We start from the raw sequence: 20,611 nt of genomic DNA on the forward strand, positions 1-20,611 counted from the left end.
AGCCAGAGGTGTTCATAATATGTGACTTATGAATTCTGCTTTACTGTAATGGAATGATAAATACTTAATACACATCTTGGAGGAAGGCTTTGGGTTTAGTATGTGGAGTTAGAAATATACAGGTCCTTCAGCCTTATCAGAAATCTTGCGACAAACTGCAGCAGCACAGAAACTGTTTGGTGAACGGCAGCAACCCTGTACTAAAGCCATCAACACACTCCCAGCCCCGAAAAAAGAAAATGAACTCACTCTGCACCAGCGTCACCCGGGACATTATATGAAAGTGTAACAGATCCCTCCCTCCAGTTGGAAAAAAAAAAAAAAAAACTCAGCAAATTTCAATTGCAAATGACACGGCACAGTGTGACAGGCCACATTCACCGCTCTCAGGCCTCCTTCAGCAGCCACATCAACACCCACCATGTGCTCTCGGCTGCCCCAGCAACGTAGAGCCCAACAGAGGCGAGCAGCTTTTTTTTTTTTTTTTTTTTTAAAAATACATTTTATTTTAGTGCCACTGACTGCCACACACAGCCTGCGAGGGAAATCTTCCTCCAAGTTAAAGACCAACTGGGCGACCAGAGGCGACGCACAAGCCCGGTGTACTCTGTCAGGACAACACATCCCGGCTGGACACGAGCGGTGGCAGTCGGCTGAGGCTGACAGTGTCGTGGCTGAGGGCCACTCACGCACAATCCTTCTTGCTGTCCACTAGAAACGTTGAAGGAGAAGCCTGACGAAACGCCGTCAGAGGCAGCAACAATGTGTTAGGGCGAAAGATTCAATCGTGTAAGTGACGTCCAACAGAGAGCTCCAACCTTTCTGTGTTTTACAGCCTCCTGACTTCTGGCATTGTTCCCTGAGTTAAACATCCTCCTGTCCTCCGCATCTCCCTCTCTCTCTCTCTCTCTCTCTCTCTCTGCCCCACTTTCATACCTGACTGATTGTTGACATGCTGGTCTTCCTTTTGTCTCCGGCGCACCTTTTCTTTCTGTTTTTTAATAAGACCGGTTAACTGCCAGCTGAGAGAAAAATGGTCAGGAATGAAAAGAGCTCAGAAAAGAAAACAGCGTCTCCAGCGATGTGTCTTTCTCTTTGAACCGCTCGGCCCAACTCCCTGAAGGGACACTTATCTCTTATCTTTTGGGCGGCCAGGGCATGATTGAGGCTCTACCGAGTCAGAAACAAAAGATTTGTCTTTTAGGAGACTCTCTGATGCGATGAAGCACCTTTAATTGGAACTGGGGAGGGTTGCTGTTTGCCTTAATAGCTGCTGACCTTGACTTACCTAAACACCAAAGAGAATTGCACTCAAGGTGCTATAATAGCTGCGACTAGGGGACAGCACATGATGACTTGGATCATTTAGAGTGGTTGGTTCAAGCTGTGAAGACACACAGACACACACCTGAGGCAAACTAAGAGCCCGGCTACATCTTGCGAGCGTGTGCTTCCTCTCAGCGTGGGAAGTCGAATTAAGTGAAATGTATTACAGCAATTCATGCGGGTAATAGCGCTTGATGAGGTTTTTAGGCGAGCAGAGCTCCCGGCGTTGAGGAACGAACAAAAGAAATTGCGAGGCAAGCTGGAAATGTGTAAATGACGAACATTTTTCGAGATCCGTGCAGTGGAAAAGGGCATGCATGCGAAGGCAACAATAAGCATAGTCGGCTTACCAACAATAAACTTCTCAGGAAGAGAGCCACAGCAGCTCGATCATCTCCAGGGCTGAAGTCATGCCTCCGCCGGCAGACAGACAGCAGCGTCCACCTGCGCCGGATGAGGAGAGGCTGCGGTCCTGAGCGCGGAGGATGAGTTCCCTCACTGGGAGCACTGGCGTGGTCCGACACTTTATGCCCAAACAGTCGTCACGCTTCCTGCGAACCTGCCCATTGTTCCCGCCCACTCCGCCGCGGCTCGGCTGCCTGCTTTTGAACACATCTAACTAACTGGCTGCCGTCGCACAAACAAGATGCCAACAGGCGCCGAGACGTCATGCCTCCCCGCCCTCGTCTTCTCCCAGCCGGGCGGAGACTCCTTCGCTTCTCCTGCGGCTCCACTTTCAACTTTCATCCGAGCTGACGCTGCACGTCCTTGGGTGACACAACGCTACCGGCGAACACCCATTCTTCAACCCGTAGAAGAAAAGTGCAGAAAGCGACTCCTCAGCAAGTCAGATGGCACCAACTTGCATCATCGCCGTCATTTGTCGCCGCTCAACTTCATCCGTCGCGCGCGTTAATTTATTTTTGCTTGTTTCTCGTTCACTTGTTTCTCGTGACTCAGCCGCGGAGTAGAGTGGAGCTGCACTGTCATTAAAGAAGCAGACGAAAAAAGACAGAATAAAGGGTTTACTAACAATACTATGTGAACGGTGTACTACTTGGCGGAGATGACAACAAACTGCAACAAACCCCCTTTTCTCCAGGAAATACGTCACGTTCCTGGTTGACGAGACAACGGGTTGTTTGTTTTACTATACCGCCGTCGTTAGCGGGGGCGGATTAGGCTGGTTACTGTGCTACTGTGCACAAAGCCGCCGTATGGAAAGTCCGCTATATTCACCTGTATTTTACACAAGCAATACGCGGCGTTGTGTTTATGAAACTGGGGCAATATGATGCCTTTCTTTTGCTTGACGATGATAATATGAGCGGCGTTTGAGAACGTCCTCTCTCGCTGCAATATTATTCCGGGGCGAGCCGTTAAATAAAACACACACACACTCGTTTCCAAGCTAGCTTTACGTGTGTCTCTGAGTGTTCTACTGTGTGCGACTGCCATCTTGTGGTTGCCCGGTGAAGTTGCAGCCTCGGTTGAGACTTGCAAATCGCACAGTAGAGGTCGCCCTTACACAAACCCGCCTCTGTCTCGCTTGCTCGTGTCTGCCCCATTACAGGCTGTTATAAGTGAAATCCAGCTCGCTTTCAGCACCCCCACCCCCACGTTAACACGGACCAAAGTTATCCCGGAATAGGGACAAGCACGCATGTGCCGTCAACCCGGATGTAGTCCATTTTACGCACTCGCCTTCCCAGCGCCTTGCCAGGCTATGCCAAAGCGGTTGTTGGAACGATGTATGTATTTCACTACCGACTGGACACGGGGCTTTGCGTTCCAAACCAGTCCGAAACCGAGTGAAAAGCCGTGACATGAGCCGATGTTCGTGGACGTTGTGAAGCGCTTTGACAGCTCCGCAACAGTGTTTCCACAGAACTGCACTTTTTTTTTCCCCCCAGCGACGGCGAGGAAAACATGCGATAACGGGGGGTAATCGCGTTCGTGCATTCAATGTTTAGGTAAAGTACGAGCACAACGCGCGCAAACACGTGAGTCTTTGTCGTCGATGTTGCGAAGGCAGCGACGGGCTGCTGGATTTCGCCGTCTTGCACGATCCGAGCCGTAACTTCCCGAAGATGGACTACCGCGGCAGGAGGCACGAGAGAGGCAGCAACTGGACCGACCCGGAGATCGTGGAGCTGCTCCAGCTGTGGTCCGACGAGTCGGTGCAGGTGGAGCTAGAGAGCTCCCTGCGCAACCAGCGTGTGTTCGACCGCATCGCCAACATTCTGCGCGAAAGGGGCATCTACCGCACCGGCGACCAGTGCCGGGAGAAGATCAAGAAGATGAAGCTGGAGTACCGCCGCATCAAGGACAACCACAAGATGAGGTCTTGGAAGTTCTATGACGTCATGGACAGGGTGCTGGCCAACCGGCCAGCGATTACCTACTCCTCCCTGGGAGGGGCGGTCATAGCTCAACAGGTGTTCCAAAACCCTGGTGCACCGGACCAATACGTGCAAGGAGTTCCACAAGGCGCCTTTGGGCCCGTCTCCTCAGGTGGCTTTCTGTTCGGTCAGCCACCCAGACCTGGAGAGCCGCTGGATATAAAATGCGAAGATGTTGCCGATGGCATTCTGAGTTCGGGCGATGCTCCTCCAGAGATGTACTACGGCTCAGAGAATGACCAGGAAACAGATGGGCAGTCTCTGATGGGACCGGAGGACTGCCTGGGTCGGGGGGAGAGCTCGGCCAATGCAAAGATCTCACCCTCGGGTAGGCAATTCAAAGTACTGACTGTTATTGTCAGTGGCAGAGCCAGAAATGTTTCCTCGGAGTGGCCACAGGTTGAGATCTTTGATCACATCGGAGTGCTAATAAGCAGATACCTGAAATGACTACGTGTCTGTTTATATTACTCTAATTGTGACTGCAAATCTTCACCAATGTTAATATTAGTAATAAACCTGTATCAGCTTGTTCCAGCTGTATTAAGGTCAGAATTTCTTCTTTGTTTCAACTAAGAACAACATTCAGGCCAACCATCAAGTCAGAAATACATGTTTTTAAAAAGATACTTTACACCAATCAACAAATATATGACTTGAGATGCTGAGATGCTTGAGATTTAGTGTGTAAGTGTGAGGCCTTATGTCAAATTGTCACCACCACTTAGCTCCAGTCATGCTTATTGTCACAGCCATAGACTGATTGTTTCAGGTTAACAGTTTCTGGGTTTGTGTTCATCTCATACAAGCTCATTATTGATCATTCAACCTTACAGTTTTAACCTCGACCCCTTCAGGTTTCAGCGACCTCAACCTCGCCGGCTCTGCCGCAGCCGCAGCCCACCAGGACGGTGCCGGTCCTGCGTCACAGGAAGTGGCCCAGCAGCCCAGGAACGTCCCCCACCCACTGGTCGCCGCCAGGCAAAGAAAGCGTCGGCGCGGAGGCCGAGCATCACGGGAGCAGGGCGGCGGCGGCGGCGGCGGCGGGGGCGGGGGCGGTCAGGGTCCCCTAGACAAGGCACTGGCCAGCTTCCTGACCTGGCAGCGGTCGGCCGAGGAGCGCCTGCTCTCCCTGGAGGAGGCGCGGCTGGAGCGCGAGCTGCAGGCCGAGGAGCGGCGGGAGCAGCGCGAGGAGCGCAGGGCCGAGCAGGAGCGGCAGCACGAGCTGCGGCTCTTCGGCATGATCACCGGGGCGCTGGCCGCAGGCAGACAGGCCACTGCTCCTCCTCCCACTTCTCCTCCTCCTCCTCCTCCTCCTCCCGCTCCCTCCGTCACACCTTCCTCGACCCGCCCGACTGCTCCAAAGTTTACTTCCTCTGAAGAGACGGCCGCAGCGACGACACTTCCCGCGTCGGTCACGACTTGCAAAGTGGCTCCGGATGCTCCAGCGACGGTTGCGAAAGCTGCGGTCCGCAGTCCCTACCTGTCCAAGCGGGGCAACGGCATCCTCCAGCAGCACGGCATCCTCCAGGAGGGCTTCATCCAGTACGTGATGGACAAGTATCACGACACGGACAACCCTGACGTGAGTCTTGCGCCTTGTAAATGCTCGGCTCTCACATCCTCTTCTGATGATTGTACACTTTCCTCCTCCTTCACTTACAGGGTATAATCAACCTGGGTACGAGTGAGAACAAACTCTGCTATGATCTACTTCACACGCGGGTGAGGCGAATGCAGTTCCATCTCAGTGCTGACCAAGTGTGATTTCACTGCTGGTGTTCTTCTCCTCTGCAACATTATTGAAATGCTCCCGCTCGCCTTGACACACTGTTTTCCATTTTCTCTCCCCGGCTCACAGTTGACCAAGCCCGACATGCTACACGTTGACCCGTCACTGCTGCAGTACGGAGACTGGAGGGGACACGCCTTGTAAGAGACTCCAGTGCATGTTTACTGTGGAATTGGAAGTACATTTGCAGAATGAGCGCATTGCAGAGGTGCAAAAGTGGCCAGAACAAACGCTGATGTCTGTTACCAACTCTTCCGTTTTCGCTCCTCCTCCAGCCTGAGAGAGACGGTCGCAAAGTTTCTGACTCACTACTGTTCCTCTCCAACCCCGCTGGAAGCCGATAATGTGAGTAAACGTAAGGTTTTTGCATTAACACTCACTGAAATAGACTGTTGTAATACAGTGTCTGGCATCTAGTTTATCTGAAGAGGATGACAATAACTTCCACCTCCGCCTGCTGAGTTTCAGTGAATTACATACATGTTGAAGTCGAAAATTACACATTTTGTGCAAATCCACATCCTCCATCTACAGTGCATGTAATAAACAGCGCATAAGGTAAAAGGTACAATTGAATTCAATACTACAGCAGCTTCAGCCCTGCTGTCTGTTGCCTGCTGTTGCACACTTTCGATTTAGAAAACAATTGCACACTTTCAACAATACAAATTCCCAACATATTATGTAATAATTACTAACATCATTTTGCAATGTCGTTGCACTAAACACTTACACTCTTTAAACGCCAAGGATGTGATGGATTTCCAATCAATTTGAGTCACGGCGCAATGCTTACAAAGATTGCAGGAGCCGCTGATGCACCGACAGAGCCTCTTTTTTTTTTTTAGGGTGGGCAGAATCAGTGTGTGCAGATGTAATGAATGGCTCTTTTAGTAGGTGGTTGAATTTGTGGCATATTTATCAGGCCTCCCTCCGTGTCCCTAATTAGGGCCTTTCATAACAGAGTGGATGTGTGTGTTTGCTCAGGTTGTCGTGATGAATGGCTGCAGTTCCCTCTTCTCATGTATTGCTGCAGTCATTTGCGACCCCAAAGGTAGGTACAAAATGAACACACACACACACACACACACACACACAGACACACACACACACACACAGGGAAAAATTCAAGGCTATCTTTTATGAATACCAATTTGTGGACAGTGGCCCCAGGAAATCAGGCCACGTTTCTTTTTTCCGCACCCAATTTGTGGTACAGCTGCATTCAAAGTATGACGGATAATGAGGAAGGTGCAGTATAATTATTAAAACGCGAGGCTCCTTTAAAAATGATTAAGGACGCTATGTAGACCACTTGTTCTGCAGCGCCCGTGCAAGGGCCGCTTCATTTAAGTAAAGTGGTGTATTTGTTTGAGTCATTAACTGGCCTAAAATGCAGCCCGTGTATGTTTGTGATGGTCAGCCTCAAGATTAAAACCACTCACAGTTGAACAGTGAATTAAATTCATCACAGTGCACTTTTTTTTTTGTTGTTGCTGATAAACCTTGGATTTGGACATTTATGTGGCTTTTTATTGAGACGGATTAAACAGAGCCATTGCTGTCTGGATTCCTCGGTCACTGTGGACGCCTCACAAATTCAATGTGTGTCAATTCAAAGACCTTAATGTTTGCTCTTGGCCTCAAAAGAATATACAAAATCATTCAATAGAAAATCCATCAAGGCCCAGCCGCTGGCATGAAGGCTTCTGTTTCGTGAAATAACATTTAAGATTTATTTAAAGGTCCATAAAGCATGAGCAGAGAGCCACCGTGTGGACTATTGAACTTGGATGCTGCTAAACTGCGTTCCCTGAAATGCTCCTTTGTTCTTCCTATTGCTTTTCAAAATCTTTATTTTGCATCATGGACCCCAGTGTACCAATGTCACAAATTTATGCAGCAAAAAATATCTCTTTAGATCCCCAGACAACGGCACATTAGCCCTCTGTTTGTGGCCCGATGCAAAGAGACAATAGATATTTCTGCCGTTTACAGTGAAACCAGTCTTTGTCTAAACAGAGCCTTAGTTTTACTCTGCTGCTATGTTGGAACTTCCTTGTGTTTGGCAGTGGGGAGGGGGTAGCTTGTCTCTCAGTTGAGTGAGGCTTCAGTGTCCATTGCAACATCACAAAGGGTTGATTTATAGTGGTGCGTGTTCTGAAAATGTAACGAGCATTATTGGATGGACTTTTTATCGCTGATTTTTATCATATATATCTTTAGGCTCCATTTATCATAATGTGTAAACTTTTCGTTGTTGTAGTCACATCGTTATTTTGTTTGTGCCATTTTAGATGCCATTCTCATCCCCACGCCTTTCTACGGCGTCATCACTGAGGATCTGCAGTTGTACTGCGACGTCCCACTCTATCACGTTCCTCTTGACTGTGAGGTAGGAACTGTGAGGAGGTGCTCCACACTGCACGCCCGAGTTTTCTTCCGCTGAATGTTTTCTGGAGTCTGCACTGAGTTGAGGTGTCTCTTTTGGCTGCAGATTTACTTTTTCTTGTCATTAACCTTTTATTTATGAGGCTGACGGCGAAGACGGACGCCCCTTCCATTTGACTGTCAAAAAGCTGGAGGAAGGTCTGGAGAAGGCCAAGCAAGAGGTAATTCACAAGTCATCGCTCTCCCAAGCACTTGTCCTCAATGAATATTTAACGGGAGGCATTCCAGTAATGCCTCGGCCAAGTTCTGAGTTTATAAAAACTTCTGGGATGCTGCACTTTGGCAGTGATTTTTTTTTTTTTCTTTTTTAATTTTATCTCTATAAAAACCTCCAGGCTCCTGTTCGTCTCTTTAACCTCGGAAGCGTTTTCTCTTCAAGGGGATGATCATCCGTGCTGTTATACTGATGAACCCACACAACCCGCTGGCTGAGATCTACACCCGAGAGGAGATGATTGCCTTCCTGGAGTTTGCCAAAAGGTATCGGGGTCGGCCGCTTGTCACCCTACACATTTATTCCTCCCACTGCCACGTGACTTCTCTAAACAACGTTTCCACTGCCCGGCAAAACCACTCCGGGGCTGAATTCTTTCATTTTATAGCCAGCAGCTTCGTCCCGTGTGGGGAATATAAAGCCCTCCTTAATGAAGTTTTATTGCCTCTCCTAACCATGGCCATATTGTCAGGAGCAGCCATGTGCCAAGGTGTCTCCTTGCTTCACCTCTTGTTTTCTAAGTGATCTTGCCAGAGCGAGTCCCTCCGCAGACACTAGGAGGCACCGGGCGGCAGAAGTCATAAACCAAGGGGCCTTTACACTCATGCGTGGCGTTCATGGAACCGTTTTACAGTTAATGCTGCACTTGCTGAGCAATCGTCTATATAAAGCCCAAGGTTTATTAACCTTGGGCTTTATAAACAGTATGGATTGTTATGATCCTAGAGAAAATCAACGCAGCCTTTTTCCTTTTTCTTTTTTCCTGCCACTTCAGAAATGAGCTGCACACCATCGTGGACGAGGTGTACATGCTGACCGTCTTTGAGGAATCTGTCACCTTTTGCAGTGTCCTCAGCATAGACAGGTGCTCGGTGTGTGTGTATATGTGTGTTTGTGTGTGTGTGTGTGTGTGTGTGGGGACCGTCTGCATGATTACTCGGTTGGGCACTCAATCACAACAACGGCGGCTGATGATCGTCACTTAACTGCTAATGATGTGCTCTTATTTCAGTTTGCCCGACCCGCAGAGGACACATGTACTGTGGGGAATGGGGAAGGTACGGGCCGTGCTGAGCGCCGAGCCAACTCCACACTGTGTTCTTACACTTAAACCCTGTTTTTTTTTTTGCGCTCCTTTTTTTTTTAACTTCTACTACAATGTGTTGTTTTTTTTCTAGGACTTTGCAATGGCAGGAATCAGAATAGGAACTCTGTACAGTGAGAACAGAGATATTGTGGAGGCTTTGGCTAAGCTGGGCTCTTTTCATGGTATTAGTGGAACTACCCAGCACCAGGTGGCACAGCTGCTTCAGGACAGAGGTACAGTGCACATACAAGTGTCCGCAGATTATAAACATTGTGAATTTGAAAAAAAAAAATCTACATTTCAAAGCCCCTCATGGGTGAAAGGTTGCAGAAATACAATTTCACTTTTAGATTTCAGTTTGTTTGATTATGTTTAAATTCACTGCTGTTTTTGATCCAAGATGCTTGAAGCTCTACACATGACCCCCCCCCCCCCCCATAGTCTCCCCTTTTATCTCTAAAATTGAAGCAGCACACTCTGCACATCTAGTCAACTAGTGTTGATCATTTTTTTCCCCCTCCTAAATATCTGCTGTTAATTCGCAACTGAACCCCAGACTGGATCGACGAGGAGTTTCTGCCTGAGAACAGGTGCAGGCTGAAAGCTGCCCACAGCTTCCTGAAGGGGGAGCTGCAGAGTTTGGGCATACCATACCTGGAGAGGCCTGCTGCTCTGTATGTCTGGGCTGACCTCAGGAAGGTAAAGTCCTGTCAAGACTTTTTTAAGAGCAGGCTTTTCACATACTGTCAATAAAAAAATACTGTGCAACTATTTAAAACAAAAAAACACTCTCACACTTTCAAATTTCTTCTCTCCTTTCTTGTGTAGTTTCTCAGAGTGCCGTCCTTCCAAGAGGAACTGTCGCTGTGGAGGTGCTTCCTAAGACACAAGGTGGTTCTGAGCTGCGGTCAGGCCTTCTCATGCTCCACGCCGGGCTGGTTCCGCTTTGTCTTCGCAAACCATCAGCGCCACCTTCAGCTTGGTCAGTTTATAGTGTTATTCCTAAACACATGACGCGTATGGAAGAGTTCATCCTCTCCAGAGACACTTGACTATTTTTCACCCGTACTTCGTTTTTTCCCTTGCAAGATGCTGAACTTGATTATGAAATCATTACATAAATTTTGATGATCGCAATCATTCTATTGCTCATCTCCTGTTTTTGATGATAATTATTGCCAACTTCTGTCTTTGTGTTTTTTTCAGGCCTGGAGCGAGTCAGAGAGGCTTTGGAAGAATGCACAGAGGAAAATAATGGCGCCGAGTCCAGCTCCGTCAAAGAGAGCAACCGTGATAGCGGAGCGTCCGCGAAAGAAGACGGCGCGGATTCAGACAACGCCGCAATTGTCAATTCAACGTCGTCGCCAGAGAGCAAGTCATCTGACCAGCTGAAGGAGAAAGATAGCACTGTTGTTGACGAAGGGTTACTGGCTCCCGAAGACTTTGTGCTGCTCGACTGCCAAGCGTCAAAGCCCGCAGAGGGCCTGGACTCTCTGATTGGGACTCTCAGACACCAGATCCGTTCCTCTGATTGGCTGGAGAAAAACACTCCGGAGCTGTCCGCCGGCGAGGATCCAGAGATCCTGGACGTGTTTAAGGCCCTGCTAGAGAGAGCCAGGAAGTGAGCTCGGGGGATGAAGTTAAGAGGCGGCCCTTCAGGCGACATTTGTGCCAGCCTGCTTTTGATGGAGAACCTGGAAAACAAACGGCAAGCACACAGTCCGATGTCATGCTCGTTTTGTGAGTAGAGCGGACACATTAGCTAAGAGCGAGCAGCGTCACCATGGCCGTTGTAGTATATGACCATTTGTTCTGCACATTGAGGCCTTATCTTTAAAGCGGCCTTATTAACAGAGTGATTTAAAATGAAAAATGGTTTTGTTCTTAATCTCCCGCCTACTTGCCAAATGTAAATTACACCAAAACAAAGGAAATACCCCTTCCCCCCCCGAGACATTTCATTATGCGTTGGTATGCACTTTATTTTGCCAGAATGTGTTATACTTCTGTAAAGTTAGTCTGTGATTTAAAAAAAGTGATTTTTGTCTTTTTAATAAATTGTTTGAATTGTTGTTTCAATTGATGTACGAGTGACAAATCTTTCTACTTTTTGCGTGATATTTTCTTCAAAAATGAACTTTCAGTTAAAATTAAACATTAGTCACTGGGGGGTGTCAACAACTGGAGATGTGAAGTTTCTCAATTCCAGGAATAAATTCTGGAAACCACCTGAGAAAAATTGGTGTTTTTTGTTTTTGTATGTGAACCATTGACCGAAGCAGGAGAACGCCAGACCAGAAACGCAGGATTGCTTACCGCTTGCCTGGCACGATGGGAATCAGAGCGATAACTGCAAGGTTGTCTGTTATCTGTGTATATTTGTAACTGCCTGCCGGCCTGTGTTTGGGTGGGCCGTGGGTGACCTTCCATTGCAGCAAAGGAAACAGAGGAGGGAGGTTGTTTACTGATACTTGTGGTTGAAGAACACAATGTTTGGTGAGAAACCAAGAGTGGGATTACATTAAATGTTAATGCCAGAGTAATACCACACACAGTTTCTTTCTACCTTTCAAACTGAGAGTCTATGTGTTTTAAAGTACAAGTTTTTTCTTTATTGTTCTTGCTTCCTTCGAACGTCTAATTCCCTGCGGCTATTTTTTTTTGTACTCTCTGTAAGCTTCCTCAAATACTAACCGGCCACTGTGGGTGCTTTCACTTTCCGCTGCTGCTTGGGTTGAACGTGGGGGGACCATCGCAGGTGCGGAATTCACGGGGGAAATTCGGCCGCTGACGAGGGGAGTTTCCACCGAGGCAGAGGTGGTGGAGTGACGGCGTGGAGGGTTGCGTCTGCCGAGGGAGGGCTTGCGGTTTCGGGTCGGCAACAAGTCTCGATACGTCCCGTTGAAGACAGTCAGTGTCAGTGCAGTAGCGAGCAAGAGCTGTTGCTGAGCAAACCTCACGTGCTCCGTGCAACCTCACAACAACAAAGGTAAGGCGAACTTAAATAACAAGTGTTTCGGTTTAAGCAACACGGGGCCTCATTTTAATTGATTGTATTTATTTATTTTAATTACTCTAAGCCTGAACGAACACTTTTAACTTGTAGCAGCTGTCAGGATGAAGCCAGCGGAGTTGCTGGAGGACTCCATCAGCCGCTTCCGGTTCTCCCAGTCGTGCCTGGGGTTGGCGGGCTGCCTGTGCGTGCTCTACGCCGTCTTCACCCCGTTCTGGCTGAAGGACGGAGGGCTGTGGGCCGAGTGGAATAACACGGACAGCGGGCAGATGAGCAAGAGGGACGGCTTCAACGGTGAGAGCCTCCTCCAAGTCACTGGCACCTCCACAACTCACGCAAGGTGTGTGTGTGTGTGTGTGTGTGTGTGTGTGTGTGTGTGTGTGTCAGGTCAGTGTGTCAGCTGTCATATCAACATGTTTTTATTTCTGGGCCGCCTTGAAAGGCGATTTATTCTACCTCTCGATCCTCTTGATGGGAGGAGGCGGTGGTGGAGGAGGAGGAGGAGGAGGAGGAGGAGGAGGAGGAGCAGGAAGAAGTAAAGGAACATCTCATCTGGGAGAACGCTGGATTGCCAGCGAATTCCTTGGAATTTCTAAACACGTTTGAACCTGCACAACCTGCAGACTCCCTCCCTCACACAAACACACTCTTGACAGGGTAGAAACGCGCTGCTGCTGCTGCTGCTGCTATCTTACTCTTTGCCAGCCACGTTTTCCCCTGTTACTGTTAATTTAATAGCAACAGGGACCACAGCCTGGTGGGTTCCTCACTCACTGTGTCACATGCAAAGCTACTATTGGGATGAATCTAAAGCGAAGGCTTGTGTCCTCAATCTTTAGGCCCACTGGAGCCTGGCAGGGCTTTTTTTCTCCACATCAGCCTCTCACTGGAAGCCCTTCTCAGGCTATGAAAGAATGATGTTTAAACATAAATTCACTGGCTGTTGCATGAAAGACAAGAAATGAAGAGGCAAATGTTGTTTGAATGTTTTCGATCTAAATGACTCCATTAACAAACCATCATAACAAAAGGACGTTGTAGCTGTTTAACACATTATAAATGGGTAAACACATTTTTACAGTCACCCATAAATGTGAAGGGACTGCATCTATACAGTCCCTGCTGACTCACAAGCTAAATGAGCAAAGCAGTTATCAAAGCAGTAATTGGAAAATTCTCTAACATTTTTTCTTAACATATTAATATTGTAAAAGTCATCTGCTTCCACCCAACCCTGTCTTTTGCATTCTCTTCTCTCACACCAACCAAAATGGTCTTCTTAGCACATCATAATCATAGTACATCAACATACATGATGGCAATATAAATGTACACGTGCGTAATCCGAATTCTCTGAGAAATATGTAATGCAGTCACAGTGACTTCTGGAAAGTTGAAATCTTCACTTTGCGGTGACTTCATGAATACTTTCTTGGCCATCATTCAGCGCTGCCGACTGAGCCTGGAACAGAAGGAGGGATTAGACACTATGGATGTTCTGCTGCATGAGTTTGGAGATGTGCTCCAGGAAATCATGTCAGGAGAGTTCAGAGCTTTTATGCAGCACTTTCATAGCTTTGTTTTCCTTTAGGCGATTGTTGTAGCAGTGTGCAACCTGGCTTTCTGACAGTAATTTTATTTACTATATGGGCCTGTGTCAAGTCATCTCTGTCCAGAGGCAGAAAAACCGACAGACAGTGTTATTGGGCTGGGGAAAAAAACCAAAACCAAAAAAAAACAACACTCCGCCTGTTAAAATCTGACGTGTCCTTTGTTTTTACTGCAAGCTCACTCATAACAGAACCTGTTGTACAAACCCGTGCACTCTTGTTATGACTCCTCTGTTTCTTTCACTCTAACTTGTGAGGTCACTCTGTCCTGAGAGCTGAGCTTTGCTCCAGAGGAGAGCAGATTAGAGAGAACATTCAGGGAGCCACAGTGATCTGATCGGACACTAACACATCGTTTTTCTCTCAGCCTTGGAAGCTGAGAGGGTTTTTGCAGTTCTCTCCTCTGTGATGGCTCTGTGCACCACCGCTCTGTGCCTGGTGTTTGCCCTCTGCTGGACATCCGAGACGGTGCGCTCCTACTCCAACACGCGGTCCCTCGTCATGGCAGGACAGGCGCTCTACCCCACCACTCTGCTGCTGCTCGCCATGTTGTCCACAGGTAATAATGCAGGGCTGTGTTTCTCCTTTCCTTTTAACAACAAAACTATTTTTTTTCAAATATAATCTATTGATTAATAACAGGGTCACTAGCACACTTGACAGTGACGCAGCACCCACAGCTGGCCAGGGTTTGGGACTGTATAAGTTCATATCAGCGATGCCCTACATCAGGCCACGCAGGTGCACGGATTCAGTGGTTCACCTCAATACGAGTCACTGAATAATACTAAAACATAGTTTTCAAAGTAGGAAAACAAAATTGTACTGGTTTAATATTTAAGCATGTCACTGTTTTAGCAGTTTTCAAGTCATAAATTAATAAGGTGCAGACAAGCTCAGAAAGAGGCACCAGTTCTAATTAACCTCTAAGTGGCCTTTTGGATTGCGCAGTTAATGTCAAACTCGCACCTCCAGTTGTTCTTTTATGCACCTCTCATTACCATAGCTCCGCTGCAGGGTACGGCTCTTTAAAGAGACTTAGGTTAGCTTGAAATTGCAGTTCATTATCATACCGACTCTTTTGCAGAGCTCCGGGAATGTTAATCATCGACCCTAATTGCTTTTTTCTGTTTCTCACAATGATGTTGGGTCTCACTCGGGATTTTTTTTTTTTAACTCTCCTTTCTTGACTTCTGCCTTTAGGTTTCTTCTTCCTCCTCAGCTGGTCCCTTTTCACTTATCAGCACCGGGAGGAGATCAGTCAAGACTTCTCCAGCCTGGGCTCCTCCTATTGGCTCGGGGCCTTTGGGTGGGTCCTCCTGCTGGTGGTCGAGACGATCGTCTTCATTGCTGAACAAGCTATTGTACCAGACATCCTGCCGGATTTGGAGAAGGCTGTGGAGTCGTGGCGTGTTACGTCACAGCTCCAGGCTGCTAAACGCTCTTTCAGCGATGGCTGTTACTCTGCTTACAGCTGGAGTGAGACGAGTATCATGCTGCCATCACCTTGAGTGAGGAGGAGAAATAAGGACACGGCAACGGAATGTTGTACGGACGTGCAAAGAACTCAGTTGTTTATAATGAGCGCTTAGCCTACACAAGCAAGTGCCAAAGGTAAATAACAGAGAGTTCTGGACTGAAGCCTCCTGAAAAGCTGCTGTGATTGTTTGTCAGTATGTTTGAAACGAGGACTGAAACACAGTGAGAAAACACTAAAAAGCAACGATGCCATTTGGAAAAAGAACTGCTCTCTGGCTAACAAGTGGGAAAGTGTTTACAAAGATTTTGGTGTCTGAAAGGGCCTTAATACTAAAGTGTCTTAAAACTGTTACAAATCTAATCCTATTCAGGACTTTATAAGATTTCAAACTGATAGTTTTAATCTAAACATGAACCACAGTTTTTAATTTACAATGTCCAGGGATATTGGTGGATGCTGATGACAAAAGTTGTGACCCTTTTTTTTTTTACTTTAAATGTGATCTTTGCTGGAAATCTAGTTTGTTTTTTTCTTTTCTTTTTTATTATTAGCTGTTACATTTGCTCTTCTCGGAAAGCAGATGAACACCAAAATGTTCACCGAATACAGTTCTTGTAAACTTGCACTTATCCTTGGCTTCGTACGCAGACTCTTCTCAATGTAAATAAAATCTTTTTCCTTCTCATCCCTGCCAGTGTGTGTCAATGTCATAATCGAGCCAAACAACATCTCGCACTGGATTGTTTCCTGCTCGGACAGGTGTCCCACATCCTCCACCAGGAGTTGCAGGTGTAGCGAGGAACAGCTTTCGCCAGCCACTTCCTGCATCTGTCTCCTTTTGCACAACACGTCCCGCTTGCAGAGAGTTTGGACCACAGCACAACAGCCTGCCTCCCAGAGTCGTTATTTACTTTTCCCTCCCAAGAGAAGCGGAACCACCGTGATACTAGACTGCTTATGTTCATGTTCTCAACCTGCCAAAGTAGGGGAGAATTAAGTGGCTCTGGCTCTGTTAATTGTGCGTTAATCAGGTGTTGCTCTAATTAAAAGGCAGTTCCGCCCTGTTGGGTCCTGGTAATGAGTTTGTTATTAAATCCACAGAGGATTTTTGTCTCTTTTTCAATTTACCAACAGGGTAGTGCTTAATTGCTGTGTAAATGAGCGTAATGTCCTTGAAGGTCGACTTGCATCAGGACGCGGCCCGCGCACAGCATTCTTTTCAAAGCGCTCGCTGTGTAAAACTTCAGTGCTCTCGGTAAGCCGAGTCGCACTCTGGCGTCCTGCTGCGCCTCTCAGCGACGCCTCTTATTTTCCTGCGGCTCTCAGTTTTGAGTGAAACCGCTTCAAACCTCATTTGCTCAATCAAGAGAGCAGGTGAAGGAGGCACCTTCTCCAGAGAAAGGAGGCACTTGCATTTGATCTCCTTTCTGTCTGAAGCTTCTCTTTGGAAAAAAAATAAAAATAAATTCTGTGTCCGTTTCACCAACTTTTCATGCAATCTTTTCTACCCCCCAACACTCCACCCCTCCTCCTCCCCCACCCCAACACTACAAACGCTGCTCTCTCACCGTCCTGAGTGGCAGGGACCCAGGCACCAGAGGTGGGCAGCGCCTTCAGAGGAGGGCAGAATCAATGTGGCGATGGGCAGAGCGAGATAAAGTGCAACGTTTAACCGCAAAAAGGAGAAATGACGGATGGATGGATGGATGGTAGGAGATGTTCTACACTGATAGACGTCGAGCGATTGTGGGTACAGATTGCTGAAGGGCATTTCACACTGAGGCATCAATCAGGAGATGGCACTGAGATGGCTCAGACACATCCAGCCTGCGGTCGACAGCATGTGTACGACACATCGTGGGCTAAAGGGATGCTCTTCGTATCAATTAGAGCTCAATTATACAGTCATGTCCCACTAATTAGGCTGCGCCGCCACTTCGCCATCCCCCCAGTATCCCGGCGTCTGTGTCTCTTTCTCTCCCGCGCGTCTTTGCGCTTGTGTTTGCCGAGATAAATAATTAAACGCGCTATCTGCCAAGGCGAAGCATCCTTAATCTGATTTTCAGCGCTACAAGTTTTGATTTGGGAAGGCAAAGAGAAAACAGAGGGTTGAGGGGGGCGGGGGGGAAGAGCCAGAGCTTGCCGTGTGCTGCTGTTCCTATTGGTGGTGCTGTTGTGACACCTATCGCTCTGCCTCTAACGGTAAAATGTGCTGAAACGTGGAAGACACTTGCTTCCATTGGAGACGCAATATACTGCTGCCCCACCACCCCACCAAAAAACCCCTCTCTCTCTCTCCAGCTGTGTGTGTGTATGTGTTTGATTTTTCATTTCGATCTAGACAAAGAGTGATTAATATTCTCGTGCATATTTCAGAGGATTTTGAGCCAGAATGTGCTGGACTGCCTAATAAATCAAGTTTATTTTGGCTGGAAGTGGGTGTATGATGAATTATAAAATAAAGCGAAAACTCCACGCTTTTCTCAGGGTTTTTTTTTTTCTCTCTCTCTCTGCCATACCTCCTTTTCTCTGTACTTTACATAATTCACTCAGAACATTTGTAACTTCCCTGAGCCGTTAATGCCGCTGGGTTCAAAGTGAAGATGCTGATGGCAGAGAGACAAGACAGCGGTGGAGAGACAAACGTACAGATGAGAGGATGTGAGCTCAAAGACCAAAGGAGGAGAGAGAGAGAGAAAGAGAGAGAGCGAGAGAGAGAAGAGAAGAGAAGAGGGAAGAAGTCACAGAGTAGTTTCACACTGTCCCTGAATTCTTTGCAGCCAACTTCACACCTTTCTCTTGCTTTTTTGGCTTCGCTCCCCATCAGGTCCCAGTCGAGTTTCGCCATTTGGCCGCCACAGTGATGTGCCGGCCCCCAGCATTGTCATCAGTATAAGTGGACCCCTCTTTGAAAACAGAGAAGTCAGGAAATTTGATGTCCGCAGCGCGACAGTCTCAGGGAAAAAAAACCAACACAAAAACACAGCACAAAACAAAACAAAAAGCAGACAGATGGAGGGAGGGAGGGATGGAAGGAGGGATGGATGGAGAGAGGGGAGGCCGAGAGAGCGTGTGGGGAAAAGTACCTCGTGTCCTTCAGTCGTCTTTCTTGCTTGGGACCGAGTAAATCTCGCCCACAGAATCTGCAATGAGCCGTTGCTTTTTGTGACTGACATCGCACCTGGGCCGCCCTGCTGTTTACATTTGTTCAGCAGAAATGAGTGTCGGGGCAATGGAGAGAATAGCGGGGGAGACTGAGCTGCACTGTGGGGAGAGGCGGAAAAAAAGAGTTTTTGGAGTTTTCTGAAACTAAATCCATTCGATTCAAGAGTGCAAAAGTTGAAGAGATTAGAAATCCCCGCTTTCATTGGCGCCGGACGGTTTCATGCTTTTGAAGCCGGGCCGCAGGATCTCTGTGAGCGCGGCGCCTCCGCCAGGGTGCTCAGTACTAAGTGGCGTCGTCTCAGACGTCTCAGACAATGAAGCTGTAGTCCCATTCCCATCTCTCCGTTCATCCCTGGTCAGCTGTAGCCACTTCCTTCCCTTATCTCTGTGGGACCAACAAAATTAAATTATAAATATAATCACTTGGCGGCAGTTTCTTTACCAGTGTGTCTCTCTGCTTTGCATATAGAGTGCGGTGGCTTCGCGGGCACGTTGTGTTGGCCTATTTACTATAATGGGCACTGCTCCACTGGTGGAGGCAAATGCACCTTTCCACACAATGGAAGTGACTGCAATGAGGAGGTGAAGGGGGAGGGGACAAAGACTGAGGGGAGAAAAAGAGTAGAAAAGAGACATCGAGATATTAGGAGGGAAAAAAAAGTTTTATTCGCAGCCCATGATTCCAGGCATACCTTCACACATACACTGTGTGTCTGACAGCAGTAGTCAGTGACAACATCATCAATTCAAAACTGTGAAACACCTCTGAGCAAATCTTGAAACAACATCCGCGTTAGAAATCTGTGAAAGACACAGACATCCACGTTATGAACACATTCACAGTGTATCATCCCTTTTTTGATTTATCCACAAACTAAGCAAGCAAACAAAACTGTTTACTTTCTGTTTTATTTTGTGTCCACAAACCACAAAATGTTATAAGCTAACAAAGTCGAGGATGCCAGGTGCAATTTAATATTAGGATGTTTTCACACTGCACAACAGTAATAAATGTTGTATGTACTTCTGAACTCAAACATAACTCTCCCACTGCTTCTTCTTCTGCTAGTTACAGTGGTTCAACCTCAACAGATTTGCATGACAATTCTGCATGATTTACTTGCTCAAATTCTTCAATTAATTGCTCCCCAACAGAGTGAGGTAAGTGGGCGGCTGAGGAGGTGAATTTGCATTATTGCACCATATTGTTTCCCCGTCCATTAAAACTGTTCTGCACACACCATTTGACTTTAAAAAGCTTCCCTTTTTTTTCTTCTCCCGCAGGTCTTTTCACATCAGTGAAAGCAATGAAAACCTGTCTAGAACAGAACGGTGTGCCTCGCTCCAGCACCCAGAGGTAAAGTTCGTAAAAAGACAAGAGAGGCGAGCATCAATAAGAGAGCGTCTCCATCATTGTTGTTATGAGAAGGCCATCTTGGGCCTCACTGGCCTCTTTCATTATTCTCTTTTCAGTTAGGAATTCATTTGCTTATGCGGACCATGTTGCCAATCTTGTAGAGGCGGACCCTGCTAACGCAAGCCGGCATTAATGCCTTCGGATCTACCTGCTCCCAAAGCGTGCGCCGAGCAGGTGGATGTATTCATTTGTCATCTTTATGCATTCTGCGCTAGTTACTCTGTCTGCTAACTGCAGGCAAGACACGTTTGTCGGTCCCTTCTTGGGACGCGTCTACTTTCTGATACAGCGAGCGCATGCGAAGTAGCCTGCTAGTTCGCCTGAAAGATTATATGACACAGGGAATTCTGAATAGAGAAGGGCCTTTTCCACTTGCTCTCAAACAATCAGTGCATAAGTGCGGGCTGATGAAGCGGTCAAGACAAAGGCTCCCTGCTGGGTCATGTGTCTCGCTGTGATGACTGCTTGATGAATGCTCCCTCACCCGGGCTCTGGCTCAACTCATAATTTCTCTCATCCTGCTGGACTGGCTGCCAAATGGCAACAGTCTCCCTCACCAGCCCTCCACTAGCGCATCCTCCCTTTTTACCCCCCATAATTGCTGTGGTGTGTGTCTGTGTGTGTATCTGCTCTAGCATCAGTCATTATAATTCA

The 20,611-nt window shown here is 47.5% G+C and overlaps 2 protein-coding genes across 3 annotated transcripts; both read left to right on the forward strand.

Annotated features, from left to right (window-relative positions):
• The first annotated feature begins 1,824 nt into the window (after positions 1-1,824).
• accs (1-aminocyclopropane-1-carboxylate synthase homolog (Arabidopsis)(non-functional)) lies at positions 1,825-11,342 on the forward strand. The gene is made up of 15 exons (XM_076050196.1): positions 1,825-4,056; positions 4,586-5,313; positions 5,394-5,453; positions 5,590-5,660; positions 5,796-5,865; positions 6,508-6,574; positions 7,818-7,915; positions 8,055-8,132; positions 8,351-8,451; positions 8,961-9,050; positions 9,198-9,243; positions 9,364-9,505; positions 9,829-9,971; positions 10,101-10,254; positions 10,479-11,342. Exons 1-15 carry the CDS (start codon positions 3,417-3,419, stop codon positions 10,895-10,897), a joined length of 2,907 nt encoding a protein of 968 aa, XP_075906311.1. The 5' UTR covers positions 1,825-3,416; the 3' UTR covers positions 10,898-11,342.
• Positions 11,343-11,930: 588 nt separating this feature from the next.
• Positions 11,931-16,060, forward strand: LOC142904238 (uncharacterized). Of its 2 annotated transcripts, none has more exons than XM_076050211.1 (4): positions 11,931-12,261; positions 12,382-12,579; positions 14,263-14,454; positions 15,099-16,060. In XM_076050211.1, the coding sequence occupies exons 2-4, from the start codon at positions 12,390-12,392 to the stop codon at positions 15,404-15,406; spliced, it is 690 nt and encodes a 229-aa protein (XP_075906326.1). In that variant the 5' UTR covers positions 11,931-12,261; positions 12,382-12,389; the 3' UTR covers positions 15,407-16,060. The 2 variants fall into 2 exon arrangements, with proteins under 2 accessions (XP_075906326.1, XP_075906325.1); XM_076050210.1 differs by having other exon boundaries at positions 11,932-12,261; positions 12,379-12,579.
• Positions 16,061-20,611: the final 4,551 nt, after the last annotated feature.

Source organism: Nelusetta ayraudi, unplaced genomic scaffold (assembly GCF_046127955.1).
Source record: "Nelusetta ayraudi isolate G7.1 ecotype Tasmania unplaced genomic scaffold, CSIRO-AGI_Nayr_v1 ptg000125l, whole genome shotgun sequence".
Lineage (NCBI taxonomy): Eukaryota > Metazoa > Chordata > Actinopteri > Tetraodontiformes > Monacanthidae > Nelusetta > Nelusetta ayraudi.